This window comes from Lepisma saccharinum, chromosome 15 (assembly GCF_977018435.1).
Source record: "Lepisma saccharinum chromosome 15, izLepSacc3.1, whole genome shotgun sequence".
Taxonomy (NCBI): Eukaryota; Metazoa; Arthropoda; class Insecta; order Zygentoma; family Lepismatidae; genus Lepisma; species Lepisma saccharinum.
The window spans coordinates 62,850,101-62,867,137 of NC_139243.1; the positions used below are offsets into that span (position 1 = coordinate 62,850,101).

The window sequence follows — 17,037 nt, forward strand, 5'->3', positions numbered from 1 at the left end:
AACTGGTTTTACTAGATTCAAGAGTGCAGTTATTTTCATTGAATGTGTTTGTTTCGTTAAGACTTTCGGAACGCACCCATAATATTGTTTTTATATTAACCTTCGATCGGTCATGGGTGCATGCCACACTCACAATTTAATAAAGTGTCATTTTAATAATATTTAAAATGTTGGCCTGCAGCACACTACCAACTTTTAGAGTACCACTGGAAGTACAACAAATTAATTTCAAAAAATTAAAATTTGAATTTGAAATTCTTATACAATTAACAATTTTTTTTATTGATTAATATATTCCTCAACATTTGTGACTTGTGTTTGTAGATGTATATATTTCGAGCATGAACAAGTGAAATGGCAAATGTAAACTACTCTGCACCTGAAATTAAATATTATATATGTATAAATATATATATGTGTGAGTGTGTACGTATGCCATTTAATTGAATTAGTATTTTGTGGATACGTTGTATTGGCCGACACACATATCTCTGCCATGATCGGTGCAGCACAATGCGAGAACCAGCGTTGCTAATCTGTTTGATAGAAAAATCTCTACAGTGCATGGGGGCACATCTGTTCGTAGAACAAGGAAATTAGAGAACTCAGCTCTATCTAAACATTGAGTTTTTAACACCAATCATTATAACAAGGGCTGGGATTAATATGTGCTAACAAGTGGGTTTATATGTACATACATATGGACTAAAACTTCGCTAACTTTGGACTAACACATGCGTAAAATTACCCAAAACTGATGCAAAGAAGACTTCTTCATAGTGATTCATTATTTGTGTCATTTCAAATAAAGTAAACAATGTATTATTTTTCCATTGCATTAATTGGCCTGGTGGCATTTTAACTGTTCACTCACAATAAGCCCACACGGGTACTGGAACTGCAACAACATGTGATACACGACTGACACTACCACTGGTCTGAGAACTAATAACCTGTGCTGCGAACATGTTAAACCTCGACAATTGTACCACAAACACTTCTCCTTAAGCAGTATTATTGCCTCTCTATGATGGGCGACAGTCGGCTGCCTTTGTTGTACATTTACTAACGAAACTGGCTTCCGCAACAATAACAAGAATAAGAAGAAAATAATAACAAGTACATATATTGCCACCAGACGATAAGCTGTGTGGATTTTCTTTCGTTATGAACTTGTCATCAAAGCATGCCAATTTTAACAAAGAAAACAATATGCATCACATTAAGCAGCAAAAGTACCAGCTGCCTTCCTTCGTGCAATTCCTGCAAGAACACGTGACGGAGCCGAGAGTTGAAACACAGAAAAGCTCATGCATCCTCATAATTTATTTCTTTTGAGGAATTCTAAAATAATGAAGTATGAACAATAGTACTGGAAGCATTATGGAATTCAGTGTTCACTAACCAAACACTCACATATACATGCAATACATGCACACAACATCAAACCGGTCAAGTACTTAAAATAATGTTATGGTGCTTCCAATCCAACAAAACTCACAGTCACTTTGTCTTTGTCCTTCCGTGATAGAAAAGTGCTTCATTAATACAGTTGGCCACACTAGTTACTAACTAGCCAATGAAAATGCACTGGATAAAAGAAGCAACCATTACATCATGCTATATTTCCAAATTAATGTCCCTGTTGAACAGTGTGAGCTGGAGCTCTATTCAATTGTTTTCAATTATGTTTGCATGAGTGTGTCCAGGAATGGAATCAGAATTGGCAACAATGGTGAAGGTTAGCGAGCAGGGTAGAGAACGTGATGCTAAGAAGCAGGGAGATGAAATGAAAATTGAGGTCTGCACTGCGGCAGAGATGAGTGTGTCGGCCTTTAATCACACAGACCCTTTAGATTGTTTATTATATTTGTGGGAGGGTTAGAGGTGGTAATATGTAAGGTTGAAATAGAGAAAACATCTGTTTATACCCTTGAATTTTTGGAAAGTTTGCCTTGAACCAGGAATTATACTTATATTTTATCATGGTCCAATAGTGGCCACACTGAGTAAGAGATGTGAATGTAGCTAGGAAAGTGAGGACACACAATATATAACTGGAATGTGCAAAATATAAATAGGAATAGAAATATATAAAGCTTTGTATAATTTAAAAATGCAGTTTACAATAAATTTTACAAGTTTGGTAGGGAATCCAGATGTTCAACTGTAACAATTGCAAAAAGAAATGTTCATATTTTTGTCTCAAGACAAAATATAAAGGGAACATTTAATTTGTAATAAATATCTACTTTTGTGGTAGATAACTAAAAAAAAGGCAAAGGTATCCCAGTTTGTTGTGCACACATGCTGTGAAGGCACATGGGGTGTGTGGAGGTATAGAGCTCCACATATTCTTGATCATAGCCATAGTTATGATGTTGATTAGCATCCTGCCTTTACCCTCCAGGTACTGATTTATATGAGTCTGGGTGAACCTCAGAGCCATGCAGAAACAGGCAAAAATTTTCCCTTGCGCAGATCAGCTGCCCCGGGATGAGCTTAGGTCTTCCGAGTGATAGTCAGATGCTCTACGAACTGAGCTATGGTGGTTCTTGGTAGATGACTAAAATCTTCATAAATATGCAGTATTTACTCAAATTTTATTTAGCTACTCAGTGTTTAAATACCCATGTCCCAACCCTACCCTAATTATGACTTCAGTTTTCTTCATTCTAGGTTTCAGAGGATGACAGTGTTGCCAAAGTGTGTGTGCTATCCATGCATAGACAAGCCAGACAATCTTGCAGGACTTCCATAACATGTCTTCTGAATCGGAAAACCTTCTGAATGAAAACCCATCATCTGCAGAAGAGAAGCAGAGAGGGGAGATGAGCTTTGAGGTAAAGTTACTATTTTTTACTTGGAGTTGTGATGTACTAAAAAATATAGTCAACCCTTATTTGCTCTTGTTGTGGTAATAGATGTATTTCTAAGAAATGAAAAGTATTATTTTTACACCTGCTGTTACTAATAATGTAAGCATGTATACTTTCTTGAAGAACCACTGTGAAAGGGATATGTAAGTATCAGGGTTCTTGTGAATAAAATTGTGTTTCATATTACACTATTCTCTCCTGTTTGGCACAGCAAATCAATTTTGTGTGTGGCATGGACCTCATTGTAAAACTATTTTAAAATACATGAGGAATGGAATATATCTACAGAAGAAGATATTGCCATGTTTAAAAATATATTTAAAATTCAATTTAATTATGTAATGTGCAAGAGTTGCATGTGTTCATTATATTTTACCATACATTCTTGAAAAATGTCTATGTTAATGCACTCATCATAATAAAATACTAGTAATGAAAGCTGTACCTAAAGTGGGTAATAATAAACACCACATTCGTATTTTCAATGTTATAACATGAGTGTTTATCAGAAACTTTGTAAAATGAGTAGGTTGAAAGGCTAATTGTAGGACAAATGTAGGTTTTTTTTATATATAACAACATTCATGATGGAAACCTTTGTTTAGAAAATCAAAACGCTGCATTTTATCTTTTAATAACCAGTCCTAGAAGGTATTTCATAGCTGTTGTATATTTTACATAACAAAATCAGATCACACATACACTGGAACTCAAATTTTAAGTTTCTCTTTTTTATTTTTTTCCCCAACTTTAGTTTACCTCTTTAGCTACTACCCCCTGAGGAATATTTATTCTAAGTTACACTGTAAGTGTATGTAATGCTTGTTATGCATTTTCTTACTTGGAGCAGCATTCAGATACAGCATGGACAAAATGGACCAAAGAATTATTTACCACTGTTATATTAGATTGCTCCATTGGAACATGCTGACTGTCTTCTGTATTATCAAGTATTTCTGCCTGGCTATTCAAGTCTCTGCCCATCTGTCTTTTTACAGAAACCATAGAGCATGTTTCATGCCAAAGTGGGTGATCTGAGGTCAGAATTTTTCTACCCTTGTCCATGTGTATAGAGCACCTCTGAGGTTCATCCAGCCTCAAATAAATAGGTACCTGGGGGTAAAGGGCAGCTGGAGAATGGTGCTGATCACATCACCTCCATAGTGAACCAAGATCGAGAATGTGTGTAGCTCTATCCCCTACATCCCCTTCCCCTAAATGTGCCTTACTGCCACGGTGCAATATGCATGGGGGACTTTACTATAGTGCACACCACAATTGACATTCAAAAGAGGGGGCTACATCTGGTTGTAGCCAATTTTCTTTGCCCATTTATCCACTAGGGTGTATCAAAACTCACCCTTTGTTTTAGAAAGTCTTAAGGCATGCAGTGTGCAGAAGTTTCTGTGGTGTTTTTTTTTTTTTAACAACCTGTGATTTTTGAGGCTCAGTCAGTAAATAATGAGCCAGAGGATATTACACCAAATCTATGGTAGTTAGAAATGGGTCGATGGGCCTGAAATCGAGGTGCAGGTGTGACAAAACTGATTTGCACATGTTTTCTAACTAGATGGTGTTACGAGTCTTGCAAGGTATGCACAAAGGCTGCTAACTGAGCAGCGGCCATGTCCAGTCATTCCATGTTTGACTGCGACGCGTAATGGATGCATCCAAAGAGGAGCAGTGGGGTGCTGTGCGCTTCTTGGCAGTGGAGGATGTAGGGGGTCGTGAAATCCATCGATGAATGGAAATGATATATGGGTATATGGGGTGCACTGTATGTCCCGGACAAGAGTGCAGGAGTGGAACAAATGCTTTCATGAAGGACACGTGGAGTGGGGTACCAAAGTGTGTCACAGACCAGCATGTTATGCAGGTGGATGAGCTCATCAAGACAGACCGTCATGTATGAGTGGATGACATTTCGGCATCAGTGGGGCTTAGTCATGGTGCTGCCCACACAATCATCAAGGACACGTTGATGTTCCGTAAAGTTTGCACTCAATGGGTCCTGCAATGTCATCCTATTGCCAGGGTTGGTCCGGGTGGGCCCATCCCAGTTTTCCCCATTATTTTTTTCTTTTTTTAGAAAAAACCAAACAAAAGTGTTTTTTTTTTTCAGAAAATGTTGTAAATTATTGCTTTAAATACTTGTGAGGTTCTGCGATTGTCAAAATTTTTGGTAAAACTTTTAAAGAAAAGGCTTTAAATACTAAAAATAAGGAATGTAGTACTGTAGTTCATGTCACAGTGTTTTTTTTTCAAGCTATTATCCTCAAGTCATGCTAGCAAATAAAAATATTATATATCTAAGAAACAAAATAGAAAATGTTTCAGAAATATTTAGATAAATCCTTTGCATTTATTCATGCAGCATAGTTGAACGGTGCTTATAATTTTGAAATGTGGGAGCACTTTGGTTATCAGTTACTTCCTTATGTGAGGGGAAACGATAGTGGCAGATCATAGTTTCAACTGTGATGATTAATTGATAACAATAAATTTTTGAATTTTTAAACATTACAAGGCAGAATTGAGTACATTTTATTGAAATGTCGTCGATTGTGGCATAATTAAATTGGAACACACTTTAAATGATTTTTGTCATTTCTCATCCTAATGGGTTACTTGCTTATGCCGTAAAATGTTATTTATGTCTGGTTAGGAGCTCTATACCCATGTAAGTCGTGCATCTTCATAATTACCACAATATCAGCTTTGTGCACGAAACTTAAAGCGTATTATGTACTTGCACCATAATTTGACAATAAAATTATCAAAATATGATGCATGATTTAGGAGGAGCATGAGTTAGGGTGGATGGGCAGAGAGGGATAATTTAATGACCATGATAACTGCTGTAATTTTAGAATAATTTAGGTAAAATTATTTCTGCAGCTAGAAAACTTGTGAACCAAATTGAACAATTTGTTTCAAAGCGGTGGATGAAAAACTAATTTTCTGCATGTTGCTATGCTATGCTTTACAATGTTTTTTTTTTCTTTTTCAAAATGGTCTAGAATACATTTTCAGAGTATAAGGAATTAAACTGAGTAATTTTAGAGATTTCATTGGTCTGCAATTTTGCAGCAAAACTTTTAAAATTATATTTCTTAGCTTAGGAGAGGTATGATGGTAATAGGTAAGATCACACACATTCTATTTTTGATGACTGCCATAAATGCAAAGCTTTGGAGTTGCACTTTTTATACAGGGAGGTTATTTCAGTCGTTCACCGCCAGCGTGTCGGCCGTTCGGCGGACTCTTCATGCAACAGGTCCCGGCAAATTGCGTTCAGGAAGTCCGTAACATAAACTGCTTGTTTTGTAATGTTTCCACTTTTCACAATTACAGTTACAATTACAATTGAAATAAGCACGTACCTTGTCGCAAGGATGCTGGAAAAGGTGTCCTCCCAAATACAAATATTTCTGGCACCTTATTTCTGACAGAAAATCTTAGATTAGACATCGCTACTTTATCGTCAGTTGTCAGAAAGGGAAGACAGCATCCCGGCGCATAAAGCAAACCGAAAGCGTAAAATGATATTTAAAAGTAATAATAATGATGATCACTAACCTCCTGTGTTATAAGAGATGTTGAAAATGACCTCCTTCAACAGCAATACAACACGTTTCTTAGGTTCAAGAGATCCTGTCTCTCGTAATTGCCTGACCACTTTTCTGCAAGAATTCGTTTTCACGTAATTATCGTACATAAAAACTCTCTGTTCAAGACTATATTTGTTTAACGACATAAGTAATGAATGAATAACAATTAACACACAATAAAGCACTGGCCATGAGTAGCACATTACAATAACACAGTATAAGCAACACGCGTACTGTTGAACGCAAACAGAATTGAACATGAACGAACACTGACGTCTGGTAGCCGACAGTGTTGCTAACCATTTTTCAGCAATGTCCCTACAGACGTAGTCAAAATGTCCCTACAACTGACCAAATGTCCCTACGCCAAGTAAAGTGACTAAAAAAACAACACCTCATTAGCATGCAAAACAGAAGATAAAATATACACATTTACTTACCAAATCTTTCTGCTCGGTGCTTCCACAATTAATGAAGGAGCGAATTTACAATACATGACCCCTCCCCGATTTTTGTAATATTTTGCATACTCACTAATTGAGGCCTCCTAATCACGAATTTCAAGTTAAGATTTGGGGGGTCACGTGTAGAAATTGCAAAATAAGTGAAATTGAGTGGTCCGCGATCGGCACGATTGCTCATTATTTACCGGAAGATTTTGTGTTTCCAATACTTAAAAAACGAAATATACATTCCTGATATTACTACGACCCCAAATTTTAACTATGTTTGCCTAACCTAACCTAACCGTACCTGAATGGTTCGTGGGGCTATCCGTCATTGGTTTGTTGGGCTACCTGTGCATGTTTTTTTCGAGCCAAAATTTTAACTACCGGTATGTTTGCCTTGCCTAACCTAACTTAACCTAACCTTACCGAGAATGGTCAGTGGGGCTATTCCTGAATGGTTTTGCGGTAATTGTGATTACGAACCGATAAAAAATATTATTTTCGTAGCACTTTAACAGCAAACGTTCATCATCGAAGACGCCATTTTCGTATCCTGCAATTTTATGATTGATGTACTGTTGCCAAATTTACCTATAATCAAATCAGTTCTTCTACATCGTGATTGTCGCTGTCACATGTAAGCACGTTCTTTGGGCAATATACTGAAATCCATAAATTTATTAATTAGCCCACAGCCATCCGCCTGCACACTCCACCTAAAAATCTGTACAACATTAACAACTCTTTTACTGTTCTCTTCCGCCATTCTTACACGATCCATGCTCTCCAAGTATGAAATCAACAGTGTGGCAACGCTGTAGACAGCGTAACTAATTGTAATTTGTTCATATCAACAAATATGACTACCATACTTGTATACAGAGAATCATTGCGAGAATTGAAAAGCTTATTTTACAACTTCTACACGTTAATGAACATTTTTTCCCCCTCACCACAACATGTTAACTTGAGATAAGTCATCACGAATAATTATTTCGTGAGTATAAGACGTAGCATAGAAATTACAGACTGGTCCGGTATTGTAAATTCTTGCCTTAATGAATAATAGGGGTGTGCGGGACAGAATGTTTTGGGTCGGGACGGGATCGGGAGGGGAATTTTTTTAAATCCCGACATTCGGGACTGAAAAATTTGCAATTTCCCGACCAAGTCGGAAAATTTTCTGGACGAGAAATGTTCGAAATTTCCCGAAGCACTGGAAATCTCGAATTTTACAAGTCATTTTCACTTTAAGTGATTGTTTTTGCATTTCTAGAATAAAAACTTACAACTTTCGATAAGTTCCAGAAACTTACAAGGCAGAAAACGTCGAGAATTAACGACTTTTTAAAGTAAAGAATCCAGCACACCCCTAATGAATAACGTTGAGTCGTTTACTGTTGATTATGTTATTTGAAGTCATACATGCTGCTGCTGTGAAGAGATAGATGTTGGTTGGTGATGCTGTATTTCCTGCAGTCTTTAACAATTTTGGTCCCATTTTATTTCCCTTTTTTTGTTTTTGTATCACTTAACATTGAAAATATTCTTTCCGTTTCCGCGTTAGAATGCGGCAATGTTAGCACTATTTTCGCGAGAGTGGAAATGTTTTCAAAAAGGAACTTGCCTTGAAAGTTTTTGGTAACCGATAACATGTTCCAAAATTGTGATGGAGATTTGTTAGTTAGTTCTTTTTTCTCCTCCTCGCTAAAGTATCCAGATAAACTAATTCATAAAATGTAATTTACCAAGATTGAAAAAAGTACCTACGTTTTCCCTCATTTGGCAAAATCTGTCCCTACATTCCTACGCGGGCGAAATTTAGTGAAAAGTCCCTATGCGGAGGGACATGTCCCTACGGTTGGCATCACTGCCGACACGTGCAGTATGAAGCGCCCTCTCGCGGCTGACAACTCACCCAACCCCCGATAAGCTCCAGGCGCTGTCGCGACAACTGAGGATAAAGCAGCGATGACTAATCTAAGATTAGATGTCAGAAATAAGGTGCCAGAAATATTTGTAATTGCGAGGGCACCTTTTTCTGCAATCCTTGCGACAAGTTAAGTGCTTATTTCAATTGTAATTGTAACTGTAATTGTGAAAAGTGGAAACATTAGAAAACAAGCGGTTTCTGTTACGGACTTCCTGTAATGCAATTTGCCGGGACCTGTTGCATGAAGAGTCCGCCGAACGGCCGACACGCTGGCGGTGAACGACTGAAATAACCTCCCTGTAGTTGCAATATAACTTAAAGGATTGGTCTCACATTGTATCTGAGAAAAATTGGTCACCATGTTTAAAAATAGTAGACGACAGAGTGGTTTATCATGTCTTGCGAGAACTTTAAATTATGCTCATATTTGACTAGGTTATATTTTCGTACATTAAGAAACACAAGTCTCAGGAATGTTACAGCATCACTTGAGTTTTAAGTTTTTAATAAAAACTGTGTAATGTAGTGTTTGTGTTTTAGGAAGGTTGGGGTAAGTCACCAATTTTGAGACCACAATAATTGCAGCAAATTTAGAGGTTTTTAGTTGAAATTAGTCCAACTAGATACACCTACGGAATGGCTCTGTTTTGCATTTGCATTTGCATTTGTTCAAAGCATTTGAAGAGTGTAGAAAAAAATGGATTTTTCTTATGCTGAAGTAGATTTCAAATTCTGATGACACTTTCAAATCTCTGCCTAAACTACTTTTTTGGAGATTAAGAAAAGAGTCTTAAGAATTTTAGGGCTTTTCTTAAGGTATAATTTGACAATGAATGTTTTGAAATATAGTGCATGTTTTGGGATCGTTGTGACCAAATTGGAGGTCACCAATGTTTTGACCATGAGAATTGCCATTCTCATAGCATTTGAAAGCTTATTGTGGAGTAGTTGGAATAAAGCCAGCTTACGGAAGGTGTTCACGTTTTAGTATGATTGCATTTGCAAGTTTTCTCGATCAAGCAGGAGTAATTACTCATTCCGTTTCTGATTCAGCATTAATGCTAGCCAGGTATTTTGGAAGATGTATAAGGTATTCCATTTGGATGAAATCAGCCAGACAATTAAAAATGACAAACTTATAATTTGTCATGGTTAATACGTGGGGGAGGTATTTATGCTTGAAAAGTCCCGAAAAATAATGGGAAAACACAACTGTGATAAACTGTGAACAAACTGTATTGAAGCAGATTTAAAACATTGTGTTACATAGTATTTTTGTATTATTGAATGGTCTATGCATATTAAATAAATTAGAAAAAAAAATGTGTTTGTAGCATAATTCATTCCAACATATGTACAACACTGCATTCACAAAATAATTTGTTTCATAAACTGAAGTTCAGAATGGATTTGATTGATAGACTTGCTTTATTTTAATTTGCTTTTGTGCAACTTTTGGCTAATTTGCGAAGATGGGAATGAGTGATGATGTGATGTAATTGATGAATGGACACTCACAAACATCCATGTCTACACTGGGATTCGAACCCAGGACCCTTGGCATCGTAGCATGATGTGCTAACTACTCCGCCACAGGGACCGGCGAAGTTCAGAATGAAATATTTACTAATAGTATTAACTGAAAATGTGCATAATCTTGAAAAACATGTAATTTAATGTCTAAATTTGAATATCATTATGGAGGAAGAAGGTAGCAAACCTAATTAAGAAAATTAAAAGTCTGTAAAAAGTTAGTTACTGCTTTTTTTGTGGGAAGAAATGTTTCGGCACTATTCAAGTTGATATGTTATGTTACCGTGTTGTTTGTTAATGTGTTCATCATAAGAACTACTCAAATTTGTGTTATGTTCATAATCGATAATGCATCCAAGTACTCACACACACACACACACACACACATACATATGGATTTCTCTTGTTTGTTTCACTGGTTGATCAATTGATTTGCTTTATTTTACTCCTCTTTTCTGCCCCATTTGGCTAATTGCAAAGATGAAAACGAGTGATACGATTAAATTGATGAAGGAACATACAAATAATACCCATGCCCAGGCTGGAATTCAAACCCAGGACCTCTGGCATCGTAGGCATTTCTCATTAGAATAAAATGTTATTAGTCCTCACTTATAATCAGTTGGCAGTGTGGAGTACCCTTGTTGACTACCAGAAAGAAAAAAAATACTGGTAATGACATATTCTGTACTCCCCCCATTAATTTGATTCTTGGATACACCAAAGTATGTGCCTCCTCAGGGAATGCAACCCTGAAAACTGATCACAAAGCAACAGCGTTAACTATTACACCATCCAGGAAGAGTTAAATCAAGTTGTTGGACAAATATTGTAGAACAGAAATATGAAATAACGATTCCCTGTGGCAATTATCTCTGGAGCAAGGGTGTGCATAGCATCAGAAAAGGGAAGGAAATAGAGTGGGCAGAGCAAAGCAGTACATGCTGCTGTGAAGGCTGGTAACTGCAGTCGCTTACTCCTCTCCAGGCAATCCATTTCTCTCTCCCATGTTCATTGGTGGAGCCATCTCACGTTACTACTTGCGCAGAGACTTGTTCTTGTTCGCTTGCTCCAGAGAGAGTTGGGACAAGGTATAAAGCAATACAAATACATTACTACTAGGGGAAAAATGTATTTCATCTTTTATATGTTTTTAAATATAACCTGAGAAAACCAATAAAACCCAGTTTTGCCCGGATTTTATCTGAAAAAATAAATAAATGAAAAACCCACTCAGAAAAAACCTGGGCAAAATACCAACCTTGCGTATTGCATGACAATGCTAAACCACACACAGCCAACACAACAAAGGAATGTCTGAAAACATTCAAGTGGGAAGTCCTGAGCCCCTTCCCTCCTCTCTATAGTAAGATCTGTCCCTGTGTGACTTACACATCTTCGTTGAGCTAAAAAAAACCACTGAGGAGACAACAGTTTCAATTGGACGATGACGTCAAGGAGTACGTGTCCAGTTATTTCCAACAGCAGCCAAATAAGTTCTACGAGCATGCCATTTTGTGACTGGTGTCACAATGGGATAAATGCCTAACAGTGGCAGACAATACTTCTGAGTGACGTTACGTAAGTACTGTGAAATATCCTCTGCCTTGTTATTTATTGACTGAGCCTCATAAGTAAAAAAATCTGATAATTTTTTTTTATAAAAAATAAAGAAGACATTTAAATTAAACATCATCATTTTTAATCCACACTGCTTGTGATTGTCTTTCAGAAGGCTTCTCCATCCTGGTCTGATGGTTGTGAAGAAAATGTGGCTCTTCAAGTGTCTGGCACAGGTTTCTCTCCTATGAAAGTGCTCATAAAGTCTGAATCAGAAAGTGCCAATCCATTCGTTTGTGAACAAACATCTTTGGAGAATGTGTGGCTTCCGGATGAGTCATGTGTCAAGACTGAAACAGAATCCTTCAAGAAGTCTCCGTATGTTGATATCTCTCTTGACATCAAACCATCTAATCAGTGCATACAGGATGCTTCTGTTGACTGGAAACTATCGAGTGAGTACATGAAAGAAACTTCAGTTTGTAAAGTGGAAAATGTTAGTGGTGATAGCTGGATTCAATTTGAAGGCAGAAATCAGGAAGTTCCTAGTGGGCAAAATGTTCATAAAAGTGAAGGATTTTATCCATGTTATCATGGACAACTTGTTACAAAAATGCCATTTGAGGACAGTGACAATGGTGAATTAATTTTAAGTGAAGATATAGACATGAAGTATAGTGTAGAGAATCCTGATGAGGTGGAAGGCGAAATGGCTGATCCTGCAGATAGGTAGGTGAAGAAAATTTTAGTACAAGAATTGAAAATGAGCATTTCCGTACTAAGGTTCAAAATTAAACCTTATTGCTTGTAGATTATGATTCATGTAATTTCTGTATTGTGCCACCAGTGCTGCAGGGTTACTGGTCATTCAAAACAAGATTCTCCAGAAGTGTCCACCCCACCATGTCAGATTGGGATAAAATTTGTTACATGATATCCTTAGACATATATAGCATGGTGGCTACTCACCGGAAATTCCTATGCGTGAATTCTACTTGAAATTTTCTCCATAGATGTAAAAAATTACAATTTTTATTACCGCCCACAACTTCACCTTTTATGCAAATAAAAATACTTTCGTAAAATTTCCTTTTTCGCTTCTCTCGCCATTCCTTTTTTTCTTAGTCTTCCGAACTGCTGTCCCATGTGCCTTCACTGGGTATCGAACCTGGGACCCTTTGATCACAAGGCGACGATGTTACCACTACACCATCGGAGGGCACAAAAGTTGTTAAAGAGAGAATGCATTGGCGTCCCGTGAAATTAGTTGCAACATATTAAATCAATATTGATTTCAGCCTGCAAAAAATTGGATCATTGGAAATTGGTCAAAAGTGGCACAAGAAGCGAAGTGAAATAAAGCAAATCAATAATAATAATAATGTTATAATAATAACATTATTATTAAAACTATTATTATTATTGTTAGTTTATTCTGGAACTTGCCCCCTGGTTGCGCCTCTGATAGTAAATAGAAACTCAGCACCTTAAATTAAATGTTTTAATTATATTACGTATACCGTTTAATTGAATCAGAATTTTTGGATGTTGGAATCACATAGACCCCTTATATTATTAAGATATTTGTGTGTGGATGTTGAGAGACAGTAATATATGTAAGGTTAAAATAGAAAAAAAAAATCTGCTTGAATTTTTGGAAAGTTCGTCTTGAAATCCGGGAATTATACTTGAATTCTATCATGGTCCTAGAGTAGCCACCCTGTATAACAACCCATATATTTATTTTTGCTTCTGGAATATCAACTCTAGTTTGGAATTTATAGTCCTCTAAAATTTCCTGCCATTTGATGCCTTTTTTTTATGAGATCAAACCATGTGTAGAGTGGTGTATCCAGGATTTTTGGAAGGAGGAAGGGGGTTATATATACTTTTTTGATAGTCAGCCCTCATTTTGTCATATTTTCCTGGCTTTAATTTTTTTTAGGAATAGAGAGCCAAAGGGGGAGATATGTCCCCTACATTTTCCAATCCCATCCCCTTAAGGTTACACAGCATGTAAATATTTTGGGCCCAGGTTCCTTTTGTTTTATTGCGATTTCATCATGGTATGAATGCAATATTTACATGGTTCATTTTCGATTTATGTTCGTTAACACATACTGGGGAGTTTTAGCGATTACTTAAGATTTTGTTAAATATATGCTTTCGTGGTTAGGTTAGGCAGGTTAGTTTGGTTTTCTTAGCATTAAAATAAAGTTCCCAAATGCATTCTACTAAGGTTCTGATTTGCTTCTACATTCATTCCCACTAGTCTACCATACTAACTGTAACTTGTCAATGAAGAATACCTTGTCCATGGGAAGCACGCATGCTTGTGTAAGGTAATTTTTAAGTTTTATTTTTCAACATAAATAAAGGGCCTCCCCTATGGTATAGTGGTAACGTTGTCGCCTTGTAATCAAGGTGTCCCTTTTTCGATACCCAGTTAAGGCACATAGTGTTTGGGATCCCACTTTAAATTGTAGGTTCAGTCCTGATTAGCTTACTGTGCATAAAGTGGACTTAAAACAACAATTCAATCAAACAATCAACATAAATAACTTTTTTTTAGAATCCAAGCAGTGCTTCTTTAAGAATGTTTCAAATTTCGTGTGACAATGATTTCCAAAATTCTACGATATTAGTCTTTCTGCTAGAAGAACTTTAAAAAAATCATAAAACAGTCCAAACCCTTACCTTTAAAATAGTTAAAAAATTAAGTTTGATGCAGCATGCATATCACCATGCCAAGCAACATCAATGTTATCAATGTTTTAAGCAAAAATGTGCACACTTGAGATGAGATACCAGATTGTGGCATCACGTGTGTAGTAGGGGTGTTCAGAAAAAAAATATTGTCAGGTGGAATTGCACATAGTGGCTTATTTTGTTGCTTTCACATTAGAGGATATACCTACCAAAATTCAAGAAGATCGGTTTGTGTTTAGAGGTTGCTCAGCGACCTCGAAATAATACTACTAAATTGATGTACAGAAAATGTATTTTTTCTATATCTCAACTGCATTTAGACACTAAGAAATTAATCTAAAATATTGAAGTAAGAGTGTGTAGATGTGTTGTTCATGAAAGAAATTAATCATCCATCAGCTATTCATTAATTTCAAAAAAGCATATGATTCGGTCAAAAGAGATAAATTATATAATATATTAGTCGAGTTTGGAATACCCAAGAAGCTTGTTAGTATGATAAAAGTATGCACCAGTGAGACAGAAAGTAAAATTCGTGTGGGTATTAATATGCCTGACAAATTTACAATTCATTATGGGTTAAAACAAGGAGATGCACTATCTCCATTGCTCTTTAATTTTGCGTTAGAATATGCTGTTAGGAAGATAAGAGAAACTAAAGAAGGACTAAAATTAAATGGTGTGAAATCAGTTGTTAGCATATGCAGATGATGTAGACTTATTAGGGGATGATATAAATACAATTAAGAATAATGCTAAAATATTTTTCAAAACTGCTAAAGAGATAGGTTTGGAAGTTAACAAAGAGAAAACTAAATATATGCTTACAGGCCGAAACCAAGTGTTAGGTAATAATCAAAATCTAATTATTGATAACAATTCGTTTGAACCAGTTTCTAAATTCAATTACTTAGGAGTAATACTAACAAATGAAAATGATATTAAAGAGGAAATAAAAAGTAGGCTTAATTCAGGAAATACGAGGGTTGGAACTTAAATAGTGGCAACTATTTATTCACAACCGATACACAAGAGTTACATGTTTGTACCTGTTACTGTCCGTCAAAGTAGTCACCAGCATTGTGTAGAACCCGTTGCCAGTGATGTGGAAGGCGTAGTATACCGTTAGCAGAGCCTGTTCTGTTGATGGTGCGAATGGAGCGGTCTACTGCCTATTGAATCTCTGGAACAGTTCTGAAGCGAATGCCACGAAGTGGTTCCTTCATCTTCGGAATCAAATCAAAGTCACAAGGACTTAAGTCCGGGGAGTATGGTGGATGGTACAGTACTTCCCAGTCCCATCGACCGAACAGAGCAGCCACAGCTTGCGCTGTATGCGCCCGTGCATTGTCGTGCAAAATAATGGGTGGGTTGCGCAGAAAGTGTCGCCGCTTCTTTCGCAAAGCTGGTCACAGTTGATGCTCCAAAAATGAACAGTAATACTGGGCATTGACAGTCTGCCGTGGAGGAATGTAATGCGTTAGGATAACACCATCACAGTCGTACACGAGAATCACCATAACTTTCACCACACTGGGGCTCTGACGCATTTTCGACTTTCGCGGCGACCCATAATGACGCCATTCGTTGGATTGGCGTTTCAGTGTTGGCTCGTAAGATCTGGCCCATGTCTCATCCAGTGTTACAATACGGCGTAAGAAAGCCTCACCTTCGCGCTCATAGCGCTCCAAGTGCATCTGAGCGGCGTCGTAACGCATCCATTTCTGAATTTCCGTCAACTCATGCGGAACCCATCGTGATGCAATTTTGCGCATGCCCAGGCGTTCCTTCAGGATGCGAAGCACAGTCGTATGCGCTAATCCGGTTTCGTGGGCGAGCTCACGAATCGTCATGCTTCGATCACTGTCCACTAACGCAGCAACAGCTTGCACTTCTTCTTCAGAGACGCTAGGACGACCTGCCCGATGCATGTCTGCCACAGTTTGCCGACCTTCGTTGAAGGCTTTTACCCACCGTGCCACTGTTCTGTACAGCAATGCCAATTCCCCGCACGCCTCTTGAAGCCCTTGATGACACTGTCGTGCTGTACGACCTCTGGCACATTCAATCTTGATCCAACTCTGTTGTTTCTGTTTGGAAAACATAGTGACCTTCACGTTAAACCGCTCGCTCACAAGTGACTGTGTTTCCCTCGCTTGTGCGCCTGCCTGTGACGTGGGACGGGCGAGTCCATTTGCTCGGAGGTAAGTTAGGTATGTCAACAACGTGTGCTATCAGCGCCACTACTACATTCCATTGCATAGTGTCTCCACAGCAGTGTTGCCACTATTTAAGTTCCAACCCTTGTACATGGTACTTCTCTCTTCATAAACTTTTGTCTCCTCATTTAATATCTAAGAAAC

The 17,037-nt window shown here is 37.4% G+C and overlaps 1 protein-coding gene across 1 annotated transcript; it reads right to left on the bottom strand.

The window, feature by feature from the left end:
* Positions 1 to 16,083: 16,083 nt before the first annotated feature.
* Positions 16,084 to 16,779, bottom strand: LOC145999289 (histone-lysine N-methyltransferase SETMAR-like). Its single transcript, XM_083136227.1, has one exon. It carries the CDS (start codon positions 16,777 to 16,779, stop codon positions 16,084 to 16,086), a length of 696 nt encoding a protein of 231 aa, XP_082992353.1.
* Positions 16,780 to 17,037: the final 258 nt, after the last annotated feature.

Bases quoted from the DNA above. Each gene is read 5' to 3' on its own strand.
- LOC145999289 (XM_083136227.1), bottom strand. From the start codon at position 16,779: ATGTTTTCCAAACAGAAACAACAGAGTTGGATCAAGATTGAATGTGCC.